Below are 25,130 nucleotides of genomic sequence, written 5' to 3' on the forward strand. Positions count from 1 at the left end.
CACGTCGTAACCAAAACTTTAAAAAAATCCACGCGGTAATCCTGAAGTTTACTAGATTGTTCCACCGTGACTTTTTGCACATAAAACGTTAGCAAACGTTAATTTTGAAGCTTTAAGGTAGTTGTACGCCTGTTTATGCGACTCACTATTTCAAAAATGCCACAAGTCTCAACTTTGTCCGTAGAAGATAAAACTCTACCATCTTTGGATTTTGGTGAAAACATATGATTTGGATGAAACATACTAGAGTCAGGGTTTATGTTTAAGGGAGAAGGTTAAAACTAATGGCATTTGAAATGAGTCGCATAAATAGGCGTGCAACAACCTTAAAGCTTCGAAATTAACGTTTGCTAACGCTTTATGTGCAAAAAGGTCAAACAATTTAGTAAAATCTCAGAATTACCGCGTGAATTTTTTAAAAGTTTTGATTAATAGGTGGAAAATCCAAAATTTGAAGTTACGTGGAATTTCCCAAAATAAATTGAGTATATGACGGAAAAATAAAAATAAGATAAATTTAGCAAGAAAAGATTAAAAATGGCAATCTTGATAGGCGAGATGGAGTACTTCGCCCCTTATCCTCTGTTCATCTACTCCTATTTGTTTTCAATCGGTGTTCCAACAACAGTTTCAAATTTGTTATCCTTCCTCTTGAGCTTGTTTTCATGGCAGATGAAGATAAAAATGAGATCGTTGTACTGAGTAATGAGATCAAGAATCCTTCTGTTTCTCTCCGTGTTTATCACAGGAAGAACCGTTCAAAACTAGATCACAATCTACCCCCCGATTTGCTAATCGAAATCCTCAAACGATTACCAGTCACATCTCTTGTTCGATTCATGTCTGTTTGTAAGTCCTGGTACTCTCTTATTACAAACCCATCTTTTATTTCTACTCATTTATCCCATCAATCTGATCCGACCTCTAAAAATGGTATCACAACTCTATATAGTACACAATTTCACTATTTCTTGCATAATCTTGATGAACCTTTAGAAAATTGGTCTGAAATTCATTCCCCTATTGGGAATGTAAGTTTAATTGTCGGTTGTTGTAATGGGATTATTTGTTTGTATGCTGATTTACCCCGTGGTTTTGATCCTTTGATTTTATGGAACCCTTCAATTCGAAAAGGGTTTAATCTCCCCCTTCCAATCGCACCTTTTAGGGTTCAAAATGGGAATTGTAGTTTTGGATTTGGGTTTGATTCAATTTCAAAGGAATATAAAGTTGTTAGGATAATTTGTAAGTGGGAAATGGAGAAGAATATTACTTTTCTTCATTTTGATTTTTGTAGCCTTAGCAAAAGTGATTGGAAGAACGTTGTTTCATGTATTGAGGGTGGCAAGTTTCTTGTCGAGTGTCGAGGGGTCCATGTAAATGGGGTAATTCATTGGGTAGTGAAGAAGATAATTGATAATAATGTTGTTGTCAAAACTATTTTGGCTTTTAATTTGGCTACTGAGGAATTGAGTGAAATCTTTTTGCCAAATCCCTTTTCAACTGCTGTTTTGTTCTCAGTGAAGTTAGATGAGGATAAGCTTGCGGTTTCGAGTAAGGGTGATGAGAATAATGTGTGGGTGATGGAGGAGTATGGTGTTCATGAGTCATGGAAAAAGCTTCTTGAGTTTCATTTAGGAGACAATGTGGGTACAATTTTAGGTACAATAGTTGCTGAAAATGGTAAAATTGTGGTGTCAACTTCTGTTGGAAATTGGATTTCATGGGATCCAAGCAATTTTAAACTCAAGAACCTTGCCCTTCCTATCCTAAATCCAAATTATGTGCATACGTATATCCAAAGCCTAGTCTTATTTAACTTTAAAAATCGAGCTCTAAAATGTCGTCCTTTGAAGAAGAAAGTGAAGAAGAGGTTAACAGCTCGTGAATACAGGTATTCTTAAAAATTGTAATGGTATTATATATAGTATATTGTTAGCTTGATCTCAGAGTTTGTGTATTCTGATAAGTTGAATGGTTTCCATGGTTTTTATGCTTTGCTAACATATTGAAGTCTTGTTGAATGTTATGACTACTCAATATGCTAACTTAAGATATGAAACTTGTATTCATTCACCTGTTTGCGTTTTAGAAGCAAGGATCCTTTCTAATCTCAAACTAACATAACAAACAAGGCAAAATACAAGTTATCTATTCGAATACCTAACAGATGGCACACAGTGCCTATTAGTGTATGTAAGTTGTGAGTAATAGCATGTTTGGTTTATTAATTACCTCACAAGGATACACATTGCTTTTCTCTGCATTTTTGGAAGATATGAGTTATAATACTTGCACCAACATTAGCTCTTGCAAATGATAACAATTTATCTACATATATAGCCTTCCCCTTAGTGCAGAATATGTTCACAACATCGTATATTGACCTGCCATATCGTTAAGGTTTTTGAACTAACTCAATCAAGACATCTACCGTGAAAGCCACTCTACAATTGTGCCATAAAAACAAATGCTATGATGTTAAGCATTGTGGACAATGCTTTTGATAAGCATGGGGTGAGTCTACACCTGTTAGCTGTAGATTTTATTGCTTTCCTAGTATAGTAATGCTTTCTTTTGGAGATTAACATAGGAAGCCTCTTATTTTTGAGGAGTCATAAGTAGAGTCAGTGTTTCATATTATAAGAGATAATATTGTAATTGATGGTGTTATCCTAGTACAACATTGGTGTTTCATTAGTTAGGCTTCATTCACTGTCATTATACTTTAACTGATTTATCAATGGTTACTGAAGACCCTATATTTGTAAGGGGTTGCTGAACACCCTCATGCTACCCACCATGAAAAGCAAGCATGGGGGAACTCATTGCTTCTTTATTCATGTTTTCTATCTTATAGTTTTGTATGAACTTAGCTTTTATTTACATTGTATCTTTAATTTTTGTAACTGAGTGTGTACATGTTATTCATTGAAAAAGGGAAAGAAAAAGATAAAAGAAAAAAATATATTGAAAAGAGAAAAGCTCGACTAGGTTGAAAACTTGAGAGGGCAACCTAGGAAAAAGAGCGACATGAGTGGGTGAGCAAGTGAGAATTGGAAAAGTTAATGAGTGGTTAGGCAAAAACCCAAAATGAGTTCCTGAGCAAAATGAGATATAAACAGAGATTTTTAATTTTTTTGCATCTCATTTGTACTTGGAGTTGGCGACATAAGATGTGGGAGCTATAAGGAAGATATTTGAGTAATTCACCATTAGAAAAATAAGTATAAGTATTTTTCTTTTTTATGTTCTTTAGGAGATATAAGAAGGTTGAAGTGTAGGGATTTGGGGTACTTCTTTGTTTTGTACTGTTATTTCTTTTGTGTTGTGTTAGTGTTAGCCAGATGAAGGGGATTAGTGCTTTGGATATATTTAGACCTTTGGCAAACACTAGGGAATTAGTGAAGTTTAGGAAAGGGAAGTACAAGAAGTGGATTGGAGACCGTGTCTTAATCGTGATTTTCACCTTCTCACCTTGATTTGCTCGAGGACGAGCCAATGTTAAGCATGGGAGAGCTTGATAAGTGCAATTATTTGCACTTATTGTACGGCTTCTTGGTCATACAATTGGCCGCGGAGTCGGTGTAGCTCCTGGAACACGTGCTGACGGTTTCTCTCCACTACTTCATTTAATTTGTTTTATCTTTATTTTTATTATTAGAAATCAGTTACTGTTTGGGGATTTTGTCCCCTAAAATAGTCATTAGTATAAATAGGTTAGTTAATTTCAGATTTTTTTTTTTATTAAGTCTTAATTTATGTTTTTATGCCCGAATGTTCTAGTTTTGAGTTCTTAGTTTAGAAACTCAGTTTTTATGTTTTCCATTGCTACTTTCATTTATTTTCATGCAATCAATGGTTTATCTACAGTCCATCGATTGTTCATTTAATAGTCCCTACCAATTTCTCAATGCTTGTGTCAATTGTTGGTGTCGCAATCTTTTAGGGACGGATGGAATATTTTATAGCACGTGTGATCGTGAAAACGAGAGGTCTATGAGTGTTGCCTTTTACTTCATGGAAAGGGTTGCAACTCAAGACACTGTTGGCTAATATTGAGTAGAAACAGTAGAAATACAAGTTAAACTACAATTAGCAAAACTGTAAAATGTGAAAAGGTGAATTCAAAAATGTCAATTCGATTTAATTATAGACCTTTTATCAGCTACTTGATCATAAACCTTCAGTACGTGCGCTTCCTACTAGCTGTAATATTTATTGAATTTACTTATGCACAAGACATTGTCTGAATCTTCTGTTATGAATGTAAATGCACAGGAAGCTATTCTGAGTGATGGGCCGGCCTGAAATACAATTACACAGAAAGGGGGCATTTGAGCAAATAACCGTATGGTCGTTGCAATGGGTGAAAAGCTAAGTCGGGAATTTCCCATTTCAGTTTTAGCAACATTCTCTCTAAGAACTTGTTACAAAAAAGTTTCGTATGTTTGTTTTTTCATTAATTGCTTGAGCAAACAACACCTTCTGTATATATAATGAAGAGAATATGAAAGTTAGAACTATACTTGATATTACAAATCAGTGTATTTACACATTTGGAGTGTGAGTTACTAGAAGAAACTCTTTGATGAGTTCTTTGCTCATTCAATTACATGGTACAAAATCTGAAATTCCCCTCAAATTTTGCCACTGTTACCTTCTATTCTTTTAATTCTTACCTTCTTTTTTTGATTCTCATCCCATTCTTCAGATCTCTTCTATTGCTTGCTTCCATTCTCATCTTTCTCTTCTTTTGATTTTCACAAAAATCTGCAGTATTACATTGGTATTTGGGCATACTAATCTATGGCACCAAGCCACCAACACATATTGCTCACTTTGAGCAATATGAAACGAACTTCAATCAATCAAGGAGTCCGTACATGTCAAGATACAATCCATTGATTGCGCGGGTAAAATTGAGGCTAAATTGGGCATGTTTCGTGTGCCTTAATTCATACCCTAGCAAAAGCCATAAACACAACATCTGGAGGTTAATTAATTGGAAATTCCAGGAGAAAAAGGACAATGGATTATGCTTATGTTGTGACAAAAGTGGATTAGGGAGTTTTTGTAAGAAAAAGGAGCTTAGTGTTCTCGTTGTTCATGAGGACATAAAGAAAAATTTGAAACATGAAATTGAAGAGCTCAATGATCTTTAGGACGTAAAAAAATTTCGTAGCATGGAATTGAAGAGCTCAATAATGAAGATCTCGTTTCTATTCCTCCAGTGAGTGTCTCTCTCAATATTGTTTTAGGTATTAATAATCCCAAAACGTTGAGGCTACTGGATAAACTAGAAATTTGAAGTTATAGTCATGATAGATATGGTTGTTACCAACAATTTCATTATGATAATCATGATAAATACGAGTGCCACCAACAATTTTATTTTTTTCTTTTATTTTTGAAAAATTAGATCAACAAATGTTGCGTATGGAGTTTAAACTGGCTTTTGCCAGTGGGGCTTCGAGTAGATGAAGGGGTGAGCGTCATGTTGTGCTTAGGAGAATTTGTTTCCTTAAGAGCTTCTTATTTCATTTATTATTCTAGGATTGAGCGGTTAGAGAATTAGTAAGGTCTCTTAGTTGCTTAGTAGTGGCTTCATTTGCAAACATGAGAGCGTCACTCCATTAGTTGATAGAAAGGTTAGGAATTAGCAATATATGTAGTAACAGAAGCTACTGCAGAATGGTTTTCATACTTCTGATAATTATCATCTGTCTGTAGTTTAGCTACGGACTTATCCTCTTTAAGTGCAGAAAGTATAATCTTCAGAGTTTATCTGTCCTTTAGCAGCAAGGAATTCTTTGAAATAAATACAAATAGAGAATGTCTAGCAGTTTTATCAAGTGACCACACGAATAGAATTATGCCCATTTGAAGGAGTCTAGTAGTTTTTTTCCACTTTCTATAAATACAAATAGAGAATGTCTGCCAATTTCATGTTCACCAACAGCTGAATCAGCAGTCAATGATAATTTAATCTCTAAATACTGTGATTTTCGTAAACTGTCATTCAATGATTCCTGTTCTGATGATTAGGACTAAGTGGCAAAGTAAATTTATAAGATTGCACTGTGATTGCTGATTTTTTCGTTGATGGATGTATAGAGGCAGACTGTGTGTTAGCTCAATGAATTCTTGAAAGTTGCACCGTTATGGTTCCTGCTTGAGGAAGAAGATTTGGGACTAATGGGCTTTCAGATCGATTGAAATCACCTAGACAAGTAAACTGATTTTGAAGCTCTAATAGATGCTGAACTTGAGGAACTTCGCTGTAGGTATTTTTTTTTTTTTTTTTCATATTGATTGCTTTATGTTATAGGTCACCACTTCACCTTAACAATAGCGTGAAAAGAGATAAGGGACAATTTTTGAAGATATGGATTCAAACCATTAATGGGTTTCGTATGACTGGTTGGGTCATTGTTAGATTGAGTTTTGTTTATTGGTCAAGTTTTCTACCTGGAGTGTGATGCTTGTTCATGGATACCTAAAGGATTAGGTTATGTCCCTTCTATTTTTTCTCAATATTAATTTTTTTTTTTTGGGAGGGGGGGGGGGGGGGGGGGGTGGAGGGGTGGCGGCGTGTATGTGTTAGGCATGATAGAAGGTTGATGTTTCCAAACTGGAAAGTGAGATACTTCAGGTGGGATTTGGTTGCAAATACGGATCCACGAGCATTTTATTACCCTAATGATATCAAGTGACTCTTATTGAAGCAGCGTTTAAAGTTTGCATGTACACAACCTAACCTCAATTAGTGATAGCAAAGAACTACTCCCTCCTACCCACGGGTTTTGCTACATTTTTCTTTGTAGTTCCTTCCTTGAGTTTTGCAAGGCCATGTAATCTTGTTTGCCAAACAAATCCACGTTATAAATTGAAGTATTGAGTAATAATCACCCAAAACCAAAATATTTGTCAAAGCGCCATTTTCTCTAACCTTAAGAATGTCATTGTTCGTTTTTACTAACAGCGGACGATTATTATACCGAGTCAAAAGTCATCTTAATAATTTGGCTATTTGTAACAACGGATAGTTATTAAGCTAATTTTTAACTTAGTTTAATAATGGTCCGCTGTTCGATAGTATTTGGCTATTTGTATCTATTTGCCATACAAATCCATGTTGTAAAATTTTTTTTATAATACGTTATTAACTGGAATTTCATTGTATTCAATGCGTGATTGTTTACCAAGAATTGACAATCCCAGTCGAATTTAACCCTCTGGGGGTACATCTGTACAAATATCATTAATGGCCTTATTGGAGCTTAAAGAAAAGAAAAAAAGTTAAATAGTTATCCATTTTAAATCCTTTTTTTTTTTTGAAATTTTAAAGAAAAAAAGTTGTTAGAAGCTGATCAGTGACAAGTGATAACTGATAACCCTTATTTTAAATGTAGTAATATTAACATTGGATTTCTAATTTAATTTTAACAAGATTATATGTTGATTTAACTTTGCTACATTTTTGAGGTTTAGCTTTAGTCTCATATTTTTTTAATTTAATCTTAACAAAATTATTCTCTCTTTTATTTGGTTTATATATTTTTTAAATTACTTATTTTATTGTCTTATTTTAAAATTGAAAATCGATGAAATAATACTCTCTCCCATCTTTGCTATTTGTCCCGTATGAGATTTGACATTATTTATCGATGATTTTTAATTTGTATTTGATTCTTACTATATAAGTTAAAGCATAGTTTAGTGGAATTTTATTTAATTCTTTTTAATGTAGATTTTATCAATATTAAATTTTTTTTATTTTTTTGGAAAAATTGATATTAATAATATAATTTTTTGCTCATATGATGTGAATAATCTCACATATAGAATATTAGTTAGCAACATATCTATTATTACTTATTATTAGTAGTATGATATATTGTGGGCTAATATATAATAAAAATTAGAATATTAAAAAGTAATTCAAATGTGAGATTTTTAATAGTAGATGAGTTTAATTTTATTATAAATAGATAGTAATATATAGTAAGCATTGAATCAATACATTTACGAGCGTGGAATTTGCAAATGGAACAAATACCAAGGCTAAATAGTAGTTCATTATAAGGTGTCAAATATCCCGTTTTTCAAGGATATCGTTTATCACCGACATAACAAATGAATTTAATTAAAAATATTGCATTATATTTGTACTTAATATTATTATTGTAATTATTAACGACCTTTTAGGGAGTTTTGAAATTTTCAATCTCAGACCGCTAATAGCAAAGTAAAATATGAGAGTCATGAGCTGAATCATCCCATCCTACCAAAATATATGTAAAAAGCAAGTTAAAGTCGCATAAAACTAAGACATTTATATATCTGGTTTTCCTTTCCCCTCCGGAACAATAAAATTCACTTTACCTTATTTACTATATATGACAATAAATATATCAATTTAATGGTTCAATGTCGCAAAACTTTGTGAGGATGATATAATGACACATGAAAATTTTCAATTCTTTTAATTAATTCTATAATTAGTCAAGTCTTTTCAAATTTCTCATTTCTATTTTAGTTTTTTGGTTTTTTTTTTTATTTTTTTTTATTTTTTTTATTTTTTTAATAAAAAAATCATAAATGGACTCTCTCTCCTACACATGTGGTCCCATTTAACTATAAAGTGGACTATCTTTCCTTCGCATGTGTTAAACACCAATATGAATTGAATTCTCTCTCCTACGCATATGGTCTCGTTTAACTATTTTAAAGTTGATGAAAAATCAAATGCGACACATATGGTGAATAGAAAGGAGTATATTTTAAGGAGTATTAGGGTATTAACTGCGAGAATACATAAGTAAATGACGATTATTTAAGAAAGGATATTTTGAGAATTTATTTCATCTTTTTTCTTATTTTGTTTATTTTAATAGTATGGATTTAGTCTTTTTGTAATTATTTGCAAATAACCGTTATTGTTTATAATTTTTGCTCACCTAAAAATTGAGTTAAGAAATATCAGAAATACCTAATTAATAGCTTTGATTTTTAAATCATCAGAAAAGAACAAAATAAATACTAATAAAATAAATAAAACAAAGAGAAATAAATTAAAATTCTAAAAGCCATACCTTATTACATTTTTTCATATAAGGGTGATTTGTCAATATTATAAATAATTGTTATTTACTTAGACTATCTCAGTCAAGAGTCCATGATAAAAACTGCCACTTCAACTTTGATGTAAAACAAGTTTGGATTTTACTAATGTCGCTGCTGTTATTTGATGTAAAATAAGGCCATATTATATCGCATTGAATCGGCAGCATTGTAAAGGTTTTCAAAATAAACGAACTGATATTTCCCGTATTGTAAAGATATAAAAAAACCGCATTTTGGATCTCACTAACAGATATCTTATGGTTTCGACCGATATTTAGGCGCTATGATAACCGCATCACTCTCATTACCGCATCAGTGTTCGATTACCGCGATCGGAACCGTTATCGCATTTTTACACTATGCGTATAGTTAATAATAGGTATTTAAGAAACTAGTAAATTATTTTTATGAGCCCAAATAGAAAGACTTTTGAGATTTTATTTTTTTATTTTTCTTATTTTATTTAATTTAGTATTATATATTTAGTTTTTTTGTGATTATTTACAAATAACCATTAATATTTAGGATTTTTTAATCTCTGTCAATTCAATATAAAATTGATCAGCATTGACCAGTTTCATTGGTTAATTTAGCTAACCAACACATTTACTTATGTTAATGTTGATGTGACTTGAGTGCATCAAATAAATTTTATGAATTAGTGGGTGCATAGAGATGGAATTCTATAAAGGATTTATGATGGGTGAGTTAAGTATGTGATTGATGATAGTGTTTAAGTGTGGATTAATTCTTGAAGTTATGAGGGAATTAAGGTGTGACTTAAACACATGAGAATAATGATGATAATCAAACATGATGAATAAATGAGAAGTTCAAGAGGTGTGTAAGAGTCAAGCTTTGTCAAGAACAAGTTGTACCGTCATCAGTAGTCTCAGTATGCCATGCTCGAACGAGCCCCAAACAGCTCGAACGAGCACTTCAATAAACTGAAGACATAAGTTGCTGCATAAGGCAGCTCGAACGAGCACATGGTGGTGAGCATCCTTGGATTCCTTTTCTTCGGTTGTTGAAGTCCTTGAAACTGTTTTATATGCCATTTATTCTTAGTCATAATTATGTATTATCATTAATGTATATCCTCTATAAATAAGAGGTCTCATTTGCTCATCAAATCATCCATAAAATACGCCCAAGCCAAACACTAGTCTAATATCTCTTCTCTATTGTAATTCTCCATATTTGAGAGTTGTTTGAACTCCTTTGAAAATATAAAAGATACTACACACCGGAGGACTTAGTCTTAATTGAGTGAACCTCTTTAAATCCTTGTGTCATTTTATTGCATTATTATCTTCTACAAACATCGATATCATTGATAGTGTAATTTGTTTGTCACAAGACTTCATACATTCAATCTTGGTGATTTTCAACTTACTTTTGTGGAATTTTGAGTTAGTTGAACAAAAAAATTTTAATTGTAAGTAGGTTAAAGAATTTCTACAGTTAAAATGATGAAGATGATAAATTTTTACGAACTATAAGTGGTGAAAATTAAATTCTATTATAGAATAAAAGAAAAGATTCTAAATCACTAAAATATATAACCGTGATTTTCAAGTTAATTGTATAAGTTAATCTTTATTACGGTTCAAACATCAATTTTTTAACTAAGGTATAAAACAATTTATCAACTAGAAGTTTTATGTCTACTTATTAGTTGACCAATAAAAATAAGCTAAAAACTAACTCACCTAAATATCAGTTACCTACCAAGGCGTAGATGCCAATATTAAAGTTACTTTTTTCATAGGGATTGTAGAATAATAATTATTACAAGTATTAAAAAATTAATATGTTTTAGTATATATTGTTGTGGATTTAATTAAAAGTGAGAGGAAATAGAAAATAATATGTTACTAAAAATTTTTAAAAAAAACAGAGAAAACACTACTTAATTAGAAATGTTTAAAAGATGGACTAAAATAAAAAAATATAATAATTTCTTAAATTTTTTTAATGAAATAATTCAATTACAAATTGCAAATATTTGAAATCACTCACAGCCTTTTAATTTTGGCGAGGATTGACACGTGCATGAGAAGTGGTCCTCAGGTGACAGAAAACGATTAGGCTCACTAAATTAGGGCTATTGGTGAGATTAACAAATCACTCCTATATGCTAGGATTTAATAGGATGAGAGTTTTATTATTTTAATTTATCTTTTTTGATTTTGTTTATTTTATTATTATTCTTTTTGTTTTAGTGGTGATTTACAAATCACAGTGATTAATTGGGGATTTTTGCACTAAGTGAATGTCTTGTTTCTAGAGCTGTTTAAAAGTGACCCGACCCGAAAATTCGATCCGAAATCGAAAGTAAACCGATCCGAAAATGTGTTCCTTTTTCAGGTTTATCGAACTAATATTAGCCGACCCGAAGCTATACCCGAACCGGTCGACAACCGAAAATGAGAAAACTGAACCCGAGCTGTAACCGATTTTTCTAACCGACACGTAACTATTAACCGAGATTACCCGAACTTAATAGTGACCGACCCCAGTAATATCCGACCTGAATCATGCTCAAAACCAAACTCGATCCGACTAAAACCGACTTAACCCGTACGAAGTTTAGATCGAACTGCTGTAAACTGGAGCCAATATTTTACATAGAAGTATGATTGACTCATATTCAATCATCTTATTAGTTATTCTAATAAAATCATAAATATTTTAATAAAATAAATTTTATAAATACATGGTTTCATATATTTAGAGTTAATAATCAATGGTCAATGTTTATTAACTACTTTTAATCAAATTATATGAAAATTGATAGAACTTTATAATTTTAATTTTCGGTCAAACAAGCAAAAGTAACAATGTAATAATGATCACTAATTGATTTGCATTTTCACTATTTTGCATTAAATAAATGAACCTTATCATCAATTAAAAAATGACTAACAACTTTATCTGATACTAACTCGATCAATAGTAATTAGTAATTCGCAATTTGTAGCCGAATTCTACTTGAAAAATACCCGAACCCGATCTGAATCCGGTAAAACCGAATCAAATATTAACCGATGACAACCCGAGACCGATTGAAACTCGACACGAACTTCAACCGACACCGAACTGATGCTAACCCGATAGCTCGAATAACCGATCTTCAACCGAACCGTGACTAACCGACCCGACCCGAGTATGACCCGTCGCAACACGCATTCGAAATATAACCGATCTGAAATACAACCGAATCGAATGACACCCGTTCGAAACCGACCCGATTACCCGAATGAACACCTCTACTTGTTTCATAAAGCCGGTCCACTAAATTGTGTGAATTTAACTTTTTTGTCCTTTTCTTTTATTTTTCAATTTAAAACATAAAAAGAAGTTAAACGGTTTTGAACGATTTTGGACGGAAAAAATTTAAAAAAATTATGGTTGCAAGACGCTCAATAATATAATGGTACCATTTAGGGTATATTTGGATTGAGTGTAAATATTTAAGAGGGTGAAAATAAATTAAAGTAAGAAAATGAAGTTGATAAATAAAATTTTAGTGAAATTTGATTGTTGTAAAGGTGAAAAAATAGTTGCAAAGTGATGAAAAATAAAGGGAACTTTTAATTTTATAGAACAAATATTTATCCGAGGGGAGCGTGGAGGAATTTATTACCTCCACAATAGGAGAAATCATCTTATTTTTCCTTCATTATTTTTATTTTATGCTTATTTTACCTTTTTTAAAACTATCTCAACTATTTTAAATACATTTTTATTATTAGTTTGACTTTATTTTATTACCTCAAATCTAAACATGCCCTTATAAAAAAAAACCTAGACGTAACATTAATAAAAAGTCAAAACACATAAATTTCAATGACAATTTCCCATTAAATTAAAACTCAAACTAGAGAGAGGGAATAAGCGGCAGCGCGATATTGAATAAGATAATTACTGAAGGGCGGAGAAATGGATAACGAGGAATCTAAAGTCTAAAGTGGATAGTCAAGTTAGCAATTTCATGTTCTTCAAGGTATAATACTGGTAAGTAGCTAGTAACCAACTAACCAATATTAAAATCATACCCAAGTCTTCCAGTTTGCTTTTTCGTAAAAATAAAGGTTATTTTTCCACAACTAGGTGCATCAGCTTCATGTGAAAAAAATAAAATAAATTAAATTTAAAAATAAAGTAAAATAAAAACAGATGCATAAACAGCTTAGCATAATGTCTGAACTTATTTACTTTATCACCTCATCACATGCTTAAGCATATGCATGTGACTGTAGCATTATAGCATACAATATTGACCCATTTTAGCTACTTAACCATAACATAATACTAAATTAAGGCACAAAGGAATCTGTTTAGCCTTTAGTTATGGAGCTTACTTCGTCTGTAAATGATACATGGAAGTATTTTGCTGCTGGAAGCTTTGCTGGCTTCTTCCTGCTGCTTCTTTTAGCCTATCAAACACACCCATATACTAACTTATTAGCTGCACCAAATTCGGTCGTAGACTTGACTCCATTATTGGGTCACATTGATGCAGCTAATGCTAGTCCAGCAGCCAACCCAATTCTGCAGGACCGTGCTGACGATTTGGGTGAGGCCGGTGCAGCTAATTCTAGCACCGCGGCCAAGCCTGTTCTGCAGGGTCCTGCTGATGATTTGGGTGAGACTGATGCAGCTAATTCAAGTACTGTTGCCGAGCCTGTTTTGCAGGACAGTGCTGATAGTTTTGACACTGATGCAATGAATTTGAATATTTCAGTAGAGGAATCAGAGAAAAAGAGTGAAAAGAAATGTGATATATTTGAAGGGAAATGGGTGTACAAACCAGAAGAAGATCCTGGGTATGATTCAGTTCGGTGTCCTTTTATTGAGGAGAAGATGAGTTGTCGAAAAAATGGAAGACCGGATTTTAAGTATGAGAATTGGAGGTGGGAAGCTAGGGACTGTGATATACCAGTGTAAGTACTATTGTATTTACTTCTACTTTCTAGTTTTAATGTTTTTATTGGAACATTATCCATATAGTCCACATCGAAGAATTAGAGAGATGTTAACTAACATATATATTTGATGGGTTAATCCTCCTAATACCAAATCTCATATTCTATTGGTCTTGTAATATAATGTACAAACCCAATAATAAATTTATCGGTTATTACATGAACTACACAAAATTTCATAGTCCCATGTCATAAAATGGCACCCACGTAAGTAGAGTTATAGAGGATTAGATATGCGCAACCATTGAAATAATAAGGGGTGTTTTACATGAACTAACAGGATATTTTTCTTGTGTTAGGTTTAATGGAACATATATGCTAGAGAGGCTAAGAAACAAGAGAGTGATTTTAGCAGGGGATTCACTAAACAGAAATATGTGGGAGTCATTAGCATGTCTTTTGTATTCCTCCATTCCATCATCTACTGTTGAAGTTCAAGCTGTAAATCCAGTTTATAAAGTTTTGAAAGCCAAGGTAATTAATCAGGATTAACAGTAATTATATATACAAATAATTACACCAAGTTTGATTGTTGATAGTTAATTAATCACTTTTTACAGGAATATAATTGTACAGTTGAGTTTTATTGGAGTCCTTTTCTAGTGGAATTTGTTGAAAAGCATGTGAGTGGTAAAAAAGTTCTGGTGCTCGACAAGCTTTCACAAAATTCTATGGAGTGGTTAGGGGCTGATGTTATGGTGTTCAATTCAGGACATTGGTGGCTTCATGGGGGCAAAATGAAGTCGTAAGTTTCTAAACTCTTCTTAGTCTATTCTCGGTGTAAGTTTTTATGTTTGAATTGATAGAGTATATAACATTTTGGTGACCCAACCATCAGCATACGATTTTGATGATTCCATGTGCAAGGAGTGGTGGGCTTGGGCTTTGATACCAACAAAAAGTTTAGGCTGATAGTTGAGGTTTCAAGATATGTCGCTAATTATCATTATAACTGGTGTAAATAAGAATTTTAATGTAAGCTTCATTTCGGATTTATAAATATGCAAAAAAACTCAAATTTTTAGCACAAATTTGCAGATGGGATGTGTTTGAATACGAGGGAAAACTAGTGAAGGAAATGCCAATTGAGTTAGCATACGAACGAGCAATGACAACATGGGCAAAATGGATGAAGAAGAAGAATATTGATCCTAGAAAAACAAATGTGTTTTTCAGGAGTCTTTCAGCAGTGCACCAAACATCACAAGACTGGTGCTATAATGCAACACAACCTATAACAGATGACTCCTACATAACACAAGCCCACCATTCGGATACATTGGTAGAGGTAATCCAAAGGGTGATACAGGGAATTAAGAAAATACCCGTAAAATACTTAAATATCAGCAAATTGTCTCAATATAGAAGGGATGCTCATCCATCAATATATAGGAGTAGTCAATGGAAAGTTCTAATCAAAAAATTTGAAGATAATTTAGCAGGTTATGCCGATTGTAGTCATTGGTGTCTACCTGGATTGCCAGATACGTGGAATAGATTATTGTATGCTTTACTTTTCTTTGATGCTAATGTTGATAATTTTAGTTCTTAGCACTTAACTAATAACCCTTGTTTTACTTTTTATTTATTTTATTTTATTTTATTTTTTTCTTTTTGTGGGTAAAAGAAAAATACATTAAGTAGAAAGGTGGTAGTGATAGTGGAAGTGGTAATCGCACAGCAGCGCAAGCTATGATTCAGCTCGCTAACTACTCCTTTGCCTTTTATGAAACAACAACACTTGTCATTTTTTTTATGATCTAAATAATTTGATCAATGCTATTACAATATTTGAAATATTTGTGTCACTATTGTAGTATTCTTTTGGCCTATTCAATAAACTTTAATTGTTTCTACAAAAACTATTGTCCTCTTCTTAGTATAATTGTTTTATATATTCTTCTTAAATTCAATTTACGAATTTTAGTGTCAAATTTTGACTACAATTTCTCATCGATTTATAAGAAAAAACATATTCATGTGGAATCTTGTTAGATTCGTCTTAATATATACTTTCTAAATATTAACTTTTTAGAATTTTTAAAAACTCACAATTAAAATTATTTAATTTTAAAATTTGTATTATAATCTGCGAAAAAAATAAATGAAAAAAACATTTGAAAACATGGAAAGTACTTTTTTTTCTTAATTTATCACAAGTATTATGGGTTTTTTATATTTAGAAAGTTGTTTATGGCCTATATTTGTTTGATTTCCAAGGATTTTTCAACTTTGGTTTCTATTCATTAACTTATATTTTTTTTATTCCTCTCATTTTGCGCAACTTTTCATTTTAATATGTCTTATTAAATTTTGACAATTGTCCCACTCTCATTTTTTAATCTCAAACACAAACTTATACTATCTCTTCATTATAACCATTTATTTCTATCCTCAACTTATTTTTAGTCTCTCTATTCTCCAACCCAAATTCCAATTTATCTTTTCATTAAATTTCATTCATTTTGTATAGTTCCAAAATAAAAGAAATAAAGAAAGTATGAATTAATTATAATCACAAATGAAATTGATTTTTCTTGATATGCATAATCACATGATATTTCAATATTATTTTACTTGGACGAATCACATATGAAAGGTCATACTTATTATTTTATTTTCTAGATTTGTTATGATTTATAAAATCCATTCTCATTTATTAGCACCCCAAAAAGATAGAGTGATTTTAGGTGAAATGAAAATTTAAGCAGAAAAAAAATATATCAAGACTTAAAACAAAATATTGCAATTACCCTTTGAGTCCTTCCTTACCCAAGGGTCAAAGTTTTCTGAGTTACTCGAGAGGTCAAAATATATAGATAAATAAATAATTTGTGATTTTAATTGTAATTAATTGAAAGAAGAAATTAAAAACAACGACTTTGTGAGCATATATGTCATCCATAATATTTGTTTAACATGACTTTTATTCAAAGCAAGCCCCTAAATTGTTCGCAAGACTTTTTCTTGTACGCCTATTTGTAATATATAAATAAATTGTATCTTGCTAATAATGGAGGTCTTCGAGATGTTTGTTAATAGTAAAAATAGACGATGATAATCTCAAGTATTATTCATTTGCTCAAAATAATTTTAATTATTAATTATTTTATAAAATTCCAAGTATAATTTGTACTTAACTACTCCTTCAAACGTCTTATTATTCTTGTAAATGGGCGTTTGTCAGCTTTTGCCATATAAATTTGTATGATTTCAAAACGCGTAAGGGCAAATGTATTCTTGTTTCAATAATTGTAAAAATATGATAATTGTGGGCTTTTCTTATTACTTTAGTTAATGGCGGATTCATTAGATTTAAAATCACAGTTAGCATTGATTTTTTGAAGTAAATAATTAAAAATTATAAAATTTGATAGAGTTTTATTTGTAAAAGTAACAACTTACAAAAATTTATTATTCCAAATCGACCTATACAAGCAGATTAATAAAATAATCCCAAGATATAAAAAGGAATAAAAAAAAGCCTAACTCCTAAAATTGGAAAATGTTAAAACTAAATATAAACAAAAATCATGGATAGCACATGCTACCTAAATTTAAGTGTAAATCTGCCTATAAGTCCCTAGTAATACGAAAAATGGCGAAACTTAGACAAAATTTTATGGGACGGGGGTTACTATAACACATTGGTACATTTTTTACTTGGTTTTTCCACATAAGATCAATAATTATAACATATTTAAGATCATACTTGTATTATGCATAAATATTTATGAGAAAAATAAAATTCAAACTAAGAAAGCAATTATTAAAGTAAAATATTAAAAGAATATTATATTATTGTTAGTTGTCAAAGCTAAAAATTTGTTCCAAAATAATGAAAAAAGATTTTCCGTTAATGTTTACCCTATTGGAATGGATGGCAAATACAAGTTCAGTAATAGTTATTACTTCATGGTGCTCTTGTATCAATCCTTCATATGTTTCTCGTTAGTCAACTAAAAGAAATATGCACCGAATTAAAGTATAAACTAATTCGCACTAATTATTACTTTCTCCGGTTGTTTAAGAAAAATATAATCTCTTAGATATTAGATTGAAGTATATTATTTTATTAAATAATAAATTTGATAAAAAAGTAAAGATATAAATATTAAAAATGTATTAAAAGGAGGCTAGTGAAAAAATATAGAGACAATAACTAATATAAAATACTTTTATAAAGTAAGTGGAAACATTTAAGAACTATAAAGAATATAAAAATATTAAAATAAAGTTAGTGACAGATATATAGGGACTGTAAGCATTATTAAGATGTATTACAATGATGATAAAGAAAGTTATTTTTGTTTAAAATTAGTGATATGAATTGAAAATTTTTTATAGAAACAACAAATAAAACAATTCAAAATAACAAATGAAAACTTTTTTAAGAAAATCTAAAACTTTAGAAATACTTTATTTTGAACAGATTTAAATTTATAATCACATTTAAAAAGGCCGATATTATACTATCAACTTGCATAATGATTCCTTAGCATATCATAAATTAGTAATAAGATTTAGACTAAAGATCCATTAATATTTTAGAGGCACGTTAGCGAGAAATAGCTGTACTCCGACAGCGGTCGAGAAGCAGTTATAATTAATTCCGGTAGGACGTCTTCATCGTAGGACGAAAGTCTAAATATTAGGAGACCTAATACAAAATGCAAAAATTTTCGAAAATAACTTAAATTTTCACTCATCCGCTATAGATAATTTCATTTATTGAATATTTTTTAATAATTTTATTTTTAATATGTATTTGCTTTCAACATATCTAGTTTGAGAGGTGAGGAGGGTTATAGACCTGTGCAGTGTCATTCCTGATATTTTTAGGCCCTAAGCGAAAATAAAAATGGACCCTTAGATAAGTAAAAATTCTGTTTTTTCTCCAACTATACATCATATAATTTCTTTTTTTCTATCACATCAATGTAATATAAATATATGCATTTAAGATCATATAATAATAAAGTACAAAAATATAATTAAAAAACTGATTTTAAGTAATAAGGATGGACTCAATTTGGGGCCTTGGACGATTACATTTCAAAACTACCTTCAGAAACGGCCCTAGACCTATAATAATTTAAATCAATAAATATGCTGAAAGCAAAAATATAATAAAAATTATATTTTATATAATAATTCAAAAGTGATATTTTTTACGGTATAAGAGTAAAAAATTAAATTATTTCCAAAAATTTTTATATAAAAAAATCAATACCGCATGTGCTCTCGAGTCTCGTCCACTGGTTACGGCCCTTACGGGCTAATTAAATTATTTTGCTCTTAAGTCTTAATAATGTTTACATTTTCAATGCTCTTAATTAACGAGCTCTGACTTTTCAGACTTTATTCCCCTCTCCATCGTGAACACGTTAAACTTACTCCTATGTCCTTTTATTGCATTAGTTTTTACGTACAATTGAATTTTTTTTTTTATTACATTCGTAAAATGTGTTTGTTCTTCATTCATAACACTACAAATTGTTAAATTTGCTAATGATAATAAGTGAGATTGATGATATTTAAATGTTACTCTCACAATCAAATGTTTCGATTGGTTTTGCAAACTTGTATGCAATATTTTAGTCTCGAATATCTCTTATTATGCTACGTTAAAAATTAAAAGATTTAATTTAAATAAAATTTACATTAAGACGAATTAAATAAAATTTTATTTAATTATGCTTTACCTTAAAAATTGAAAATACAACTAAGAGTGATTGATAAGAGCATCACAAAACAAACAGCATATTGATTAGAATATGAGGTAGTATAATGGTGAGAGAAAGAGGAGTGTTACGATATACTCTTTTACTTCACTCAATTTGCTTTATTTTTCAATTGGAATTCGTTATAATAAATTTGCCTCATTGAAAAATTTTATAATACAAATCAAAAATTAGAATTAAGACAATTGATTAAAAACTAAGATAATTGATTAAGACGGAAGACCGACTCAATTTGATCAGAAAGGTGCAATTAATTTTGTACATAGAAAATCCAAAACAAATAAAAAAAGGAAACATTGATCCGCATAAGCAGGATGTTAGCCATGATGCATCAGCCAATCCAACTCATGGATTTTATTCTTCCAAAATCTGATGGTAGTAATTAGTATACTAGTGCTAGTCTGCTAGTAGCCAGTGGGGAGACGATTTCCGAATTTGCTATACGGCATTAGTATTCTTAAATGCTCAGACGTCTTATAAATGATGGTCAATGAGTCGGTTCAATAAACTTAATCCCACTAAATAGTCTTATTTGTTTTTAATATGGAAAATAAAAATTGAATATAATACTACCTCTAATCTAATATAGTAGTAATATTTTATTTGCTTTATACACTCTGTCCAATATATTTGTTCAATTCTTAATATCTCTAACCATACATAATTAAAAATTATGAAAACTTGATATGGATAATCCTTGTTTTGAGACGAATTAAATAAGATCTCACTTGACTATGTTTTAACTTATAGATTAATAATAAAATATAAATTAAGTGTAAGAGATGAATAGTGTCTAAAAAGCAAATAAGACATTATTAGTGAATTGGAGAGAATAGTTTAAAATATTGAAATAATTTAAAAATAAAATAAATATTATAGAAAGTAAAAGTAATAGTGTCATTGTTAAGGAACTAACTCAACCGAAAGCTTAAGCTTATAGTTGAGGCCCCAGGATATCTTATATACTCTAATACGCCTCTCATACGAGAGCCCTTTAGGCTAGAAGTATGGATGCAGCACATGCTTTCCTCATACCTGGCGCTAAATATTCCACTTTAAATGAGGGGTGATTGAGATTCGAATCCGTGACCTCTTGTCATCACGTTGGCTCTAATACCATGATAGAATTGGTAAAATGATTGGTTTTCATTTCATTCAAAATGAGAGAATAAATACAAGAGTAATCTTGGAGAGCAAGGAAACTAACTATAAGAGTAATCTTGAAGAGTAAGAAAACTGGCTAATTACAAAATAACTACCAAAATATAAAGATTTACAAGATATGCACAATATTTTATTCTATTACACCACTGCAGTTGAATCGAGAGGTTTGCGAACGCTGAGATTGGATCAAAAATCATCAAAAAGAACTTGAGGCCGACCCTTGGTAAAGATATCGACAATTTGATATCGAGATGGACATGAAGAACCCGAACATCACCACGCAGAACCTTTTCACGAACAAAAGGAATGTCCATTTTAATATGCTTAGTGCGTTGATGATGAACGGAATTACCCAACAAATAAACAACGCTAACATTGTCACAATAAACAAGAGTGGCCGTGGGAATAGGACAATTAAGCTCAAGAAGCAAGTTACGAATCCAACAAGTTTTAGAAAACAACATTAGCAACACCACAATACTCAGCTTCGACACTAGACTTAGAGACCGTAGGTTGGCGCTTTGCAAACCAAGAGATCAAATTGTCACTGAGGAAAACACAGTAACCGAAAGTGGAACAGCGGGTGTCAAGACAACCGCCCCAATCAGCATCGGTATAGGATAAGAGAGAAGAAACTGGGGACTTGTATAGCTGTAGTCCATGGTCAAGAGTCCCTTGGATGTATCGAAGAATTCTATGAAGAACAGCCATATGTTCAACTCGAGGATCATGCATAAATAAGCACATTTGTTGAACGACATAAGAAATATTCGGAGGGGTGAAAATTAGATACCGTAAGGCTCTAGCTAAGCTGCGATACAAGCTAGGATTATCATATGGAGACCTAGCATCAGCACAAAGTTTGCTGAATGTAGTAACAGGAATAGGAGCATGTTTGCATTGAGACATGCCAGCTTTATCCAAAATTTCAGCAGCATATTTGTTTTGAGAGAGAAATAAACCTATAGGAGTACAAGAAACAACGATACCCAAGAATTAACTGAGAGGATCCAAGTCCTTCATAGCAAACTTCGAATTTAATTTAGATTTAATAGACTGATGGAGAAGATCAGAAGAAGCAGTGAGTATAATATCATCCACATACAAAAGAAGATAAGCAATATCGGGCCCATGACAATAAACAAATAAAGAGTTATCAGAAATGCTATTATGAAAACCTATGGTAGTCACAAAATCAGCAATCCGTTGATACCAAGCTCGAGGGGTCTGCTTTAGACCATAAAGAGACTTTCGGAGAAGGCACACATGATCGGATTGAGTCGGATCAGGGAAAACCAAAGGTACTCCTATGTCCCAATTCAATAGCTTTATTGTTTTGCTTTGGAGACAAGAAAATTGGATACAATGAGTTAGAGCGGTTAGATATTTGAAAACAAGAGATAATATAAAAATAAAAAATAATATAGATATAGCTAAAATTAAAAATAAAATAAATTTATTAAAATAAATTAAAATGAAAAATAAACAAGTTAAATGAGACATTCAAATATTGCGGACTTGTAAAAAGATCTGATCTGTATTCGTCGGAGAACAGAGATCTAGCTTGTAAAATCAATTATGTATACTAACTATGAGATCGGCAATCACATGGTTTAGTTATGCCCACTAATTACATACCCAAAGCTTCTGTTTGTTAATTTTTCTCGCAATTGTGTGGTACAGATTTGCTTTAATATTCTGTCAAAGTAGCTTGTATTAGGGGTGTGTATAATTATCTAATTTGAAATATTCAGTTTTTGAAACCAAATAACTCATATCGGATAGTAGATACCAGATCTGTATTGAAATTTTAGTGAAATTGAATATTTGGGTATTCCATTTCAACTTTTTTCTAGATTTGTGTGAATAAAATATTTGTTTGGTTTTTATAGATACTAATATTTACAATTCTCAACTACAACTAAGTTACATAACTTATCAATTATTAATAAATTTTGCTTTTGAATGTCTAACCTTATTGCCAAAATGATTTATCACTTCAAAAAATAAAATAAAAAAATAATTGTTTTTCAAACTATAAAATTAATTTTGATTAAAGAAAGAATATATGTTTATGTGTACAAAAGTGCAAAACAATTCAAAAAGAATTTTTATTAAATGGGATATCCGATATTTGATCTGGGGTAAATCGATTATTCGAATTCTGCATATCTAGTTTATCCGAATCACATAAAATCGTTTGAATAATTCCAAATAATCTCACCTTTCGCTCATCTATTGTGAATATTCCTACCTTTGGATTATTTTTATAACAATTTAACATTTGAAACACATTCTTATATGTTGTGAATACTCCTAAATAATCTCACATTTTACTCATCTACTCGTGACATACTCTCAAACCCTTTTACCTATTATAACCCTTTCCTACCCTTCCTCCACCTTGGCCTAACTCCAACACCACTGCCCAACCCCCTCTCCCATCCACGACTTCCTACACACCCTCGACCCTCACCCATATCATGCTACCCTATTATAATTGTCACCACAACAACTTCCACTACCTTAGGAACAACCCATTTAGAGTTGTTGAAATGTGATTCCATCTGAAAACTTGAATTGAAATCTAAGATTATCTAACCCCAAAATATGCTATTTTTTAGGTTAACGAATTGATAGTACTTGAACCAAAATTGCACATAAACCGATTGATAACTAAACATTTGAAAATTGATTTTGAACCGGCAACTAATTTTTATAACCAACATATATATAACTCTTAGCCGAGATTGCTAAAATCTAATAGTGACCGAACCGAGGCATATTTGACCTGAATTATGCATGAAATTAAACTCGATCCGACTAATACCGACTTAATCTGAATTGATTTTTAGTCAAACTTATAATAGATAAAAAGTTAGAAGCTTACTTGCACAAAGGTTGCACGGTGGGGGAGGTGACTGGGGAAGGAGTAGGGGCTGGGGGGCTGGGTGGGGTAGAGGTGGTGGAGTAGGTAGGGAACATGGGGAGTGCTATTTCCATTTTATTTTTTTTGTTAACAAAATAACTAGTTATAATAGATGAAAGGTTTGAGGGTATGACACGAGCAAATTTTTCGTAAAGGATGGATTATTAAAAAATAATCTAAAGGTGAGATTATTGAAGACAATATATTTTTCCTATTTTTATAAGGGTAACATGCTATAGAAGGTTTTTAAAATTGAGGGTATGCTATGAGAAAATGTGTTACAAAGGTAAGATTATTAAAAACTAATCTGTATATAAAATCATTCAAAGCGTATGAGAGAAGGTAGGATTATTTATACAATTTTACTTGAACAGGCAGTCTCTTGAGACACCGTCTTTCTTAGAAACGGCTCAAAGACGGTCTCTCAAGAGTCCAACCCATTAAATTTTATTAAAAAAGACGGCTCAAAGGCGGTCTCTCAAGAGCCCAACCCATTAAATTTCATTTAAAAAAATTGCTATCAGGTTGATTTAATTTAAAAAATACTGTTGTCAGGTTCAAAAAATCACGCGTGTGAAAAGCAATGTGAAAGGTAACTGTCCATCTTCCTCTTCCCCGTGTTTATTACTTCCTCGAAATGAAGAAATCAGTTTTTTTCATCTCCCTTGTACAAGCTTTAATTGTACCATCATTGTTTGCTCTTCAAATCATCTAACAATGGAAGATATAATGCTTGAATTCGATTGTAATTATGCGAATACAATGTTTTGATTTTTTTTTTCAATGGTGGAAAACAGTGATGTTAAATAAGACAACAATGTCTATCATTTGGAGAAAGGTAATAAAAACAATTTTGTTTATACATTCATATATTTGGGGATATAACCAAAGATAATTGGTATTATAACTATGAACATTTGACATTAGGCTGACAGAACAAAAATTTTTCTAAAAGGGTTTAGAGTTTTAATTCTGAACATTTGGTAATATAATTATACGTAATTGGTATTATAACTATGCATGTTTGCTTGTATGATCATATATAGTCATATGTATAAAAAATGTGTTAAGACCCAACTTGAACATATAACCCCAACTAATCAATGTTATAACCCTTAGTAAACTGTGTCATAACCCCAACTAAACAATGTTATAACCCCAATTAAACTATAT

General features: G+C 31.2%; 2 protein-coding genes across 2 annotated transcripts; both read left to right on the forward strand.

Annotated features, from left to right (window-relative positions):
* Positions 1-536: 536 nt before the first annotated feature.
* LOC130822438 (F-box/kelch-repeat protein At3g23880-like) lies at positions 537-4,627 on the forward strand. The gene is made up of 2 exons (XM_057687659.1): positions 537-1,894; positions 4,282-4,627. The coding sequence occupies exons 1-2, from the start codon at positions 666-668 to the stop codon at positions 4,292-4,294; spliced, it is 1,242 nt and encodes a 413-aa protein (XP_057543642.1). The 5' UTR covers positions 537-665; the 3' UTR covers positions 4,295-4,627.
* Positions 4,628-13,334: 8,707 nt separating this feature from the next.
* On the forward strand, positions 13,335-15,926 carry LOC130820979 (protein trichome birefringence-like 42). Its single transcript, XM_057686565.1, has 4 exons — positions 13,335-14,078; positions 14,420-14,594; positions 14,681-14,865; positions 15,159-15,926. The coding sequence occupies exons 1-4, from the start codon at positions 13,486-13,488 to the stop codon at positions 15,670-15,672; spliced, it is 1,467 nt and encodes a 488-aa protein (XP_057542548.1). The 5' UTR covers positions 13,335-13,485; the 3' UTR covers positions 15,673-15,926.
* Positions 15,927-25,130: the final 9,204 nt, after the last annotated feature.

The sequence above is a fragment of the Amaranthus tricolor genome, chromosome 1 (genome assembly GCF_026212465.1).
Source record: "Amaranthus tricolor cultivar Red isolate AtriRed21 chromosome 1, ASM2621246v1, whole genome shotgun sequence".
Lineage (NCBI taxonomy): Eukaryota > Viridiplantae > Streptophyta > Magnoliopsida > Caryophyllales > Amaranthaceae > Amaranthus > Amaranthus tricolor.

What these genes read in the sequence shown, in the direction of transcription:
- LOC130822438 (XM_057687659.1), top strand. Translation starts at nt 666, where the DNA reads ATGGCAGATGAAGATAAAAATGAGATCGTTGTACTGAGTAATGAGATC.
- LOC130820979 (XM_057686565.1), top strand. Translation starts at nt 13,486, where the DNA reads ATGGAGCTTACTTCGTCTGTAAATGATACATGGAAGTATTTTGCTGCT. An exon ending in ATAAAGTTTTGAAAGCCAAG is followed by an intron (nt 14,595 to 14,680) that starts GTAATTAATCAG and finishes CACTTTTTACAG; the next exon opens with GAATATAATTGTACAGTTGA. An exon ending in CATGGGGGCAAAATGAAGTC is followed by an intron (nt 14,866 to 15,158) that starts GTAAGTTTCTAA and finishes ACAAATTTGCAG; the next exon opens with ATGGGATGTGTTTGAATACG.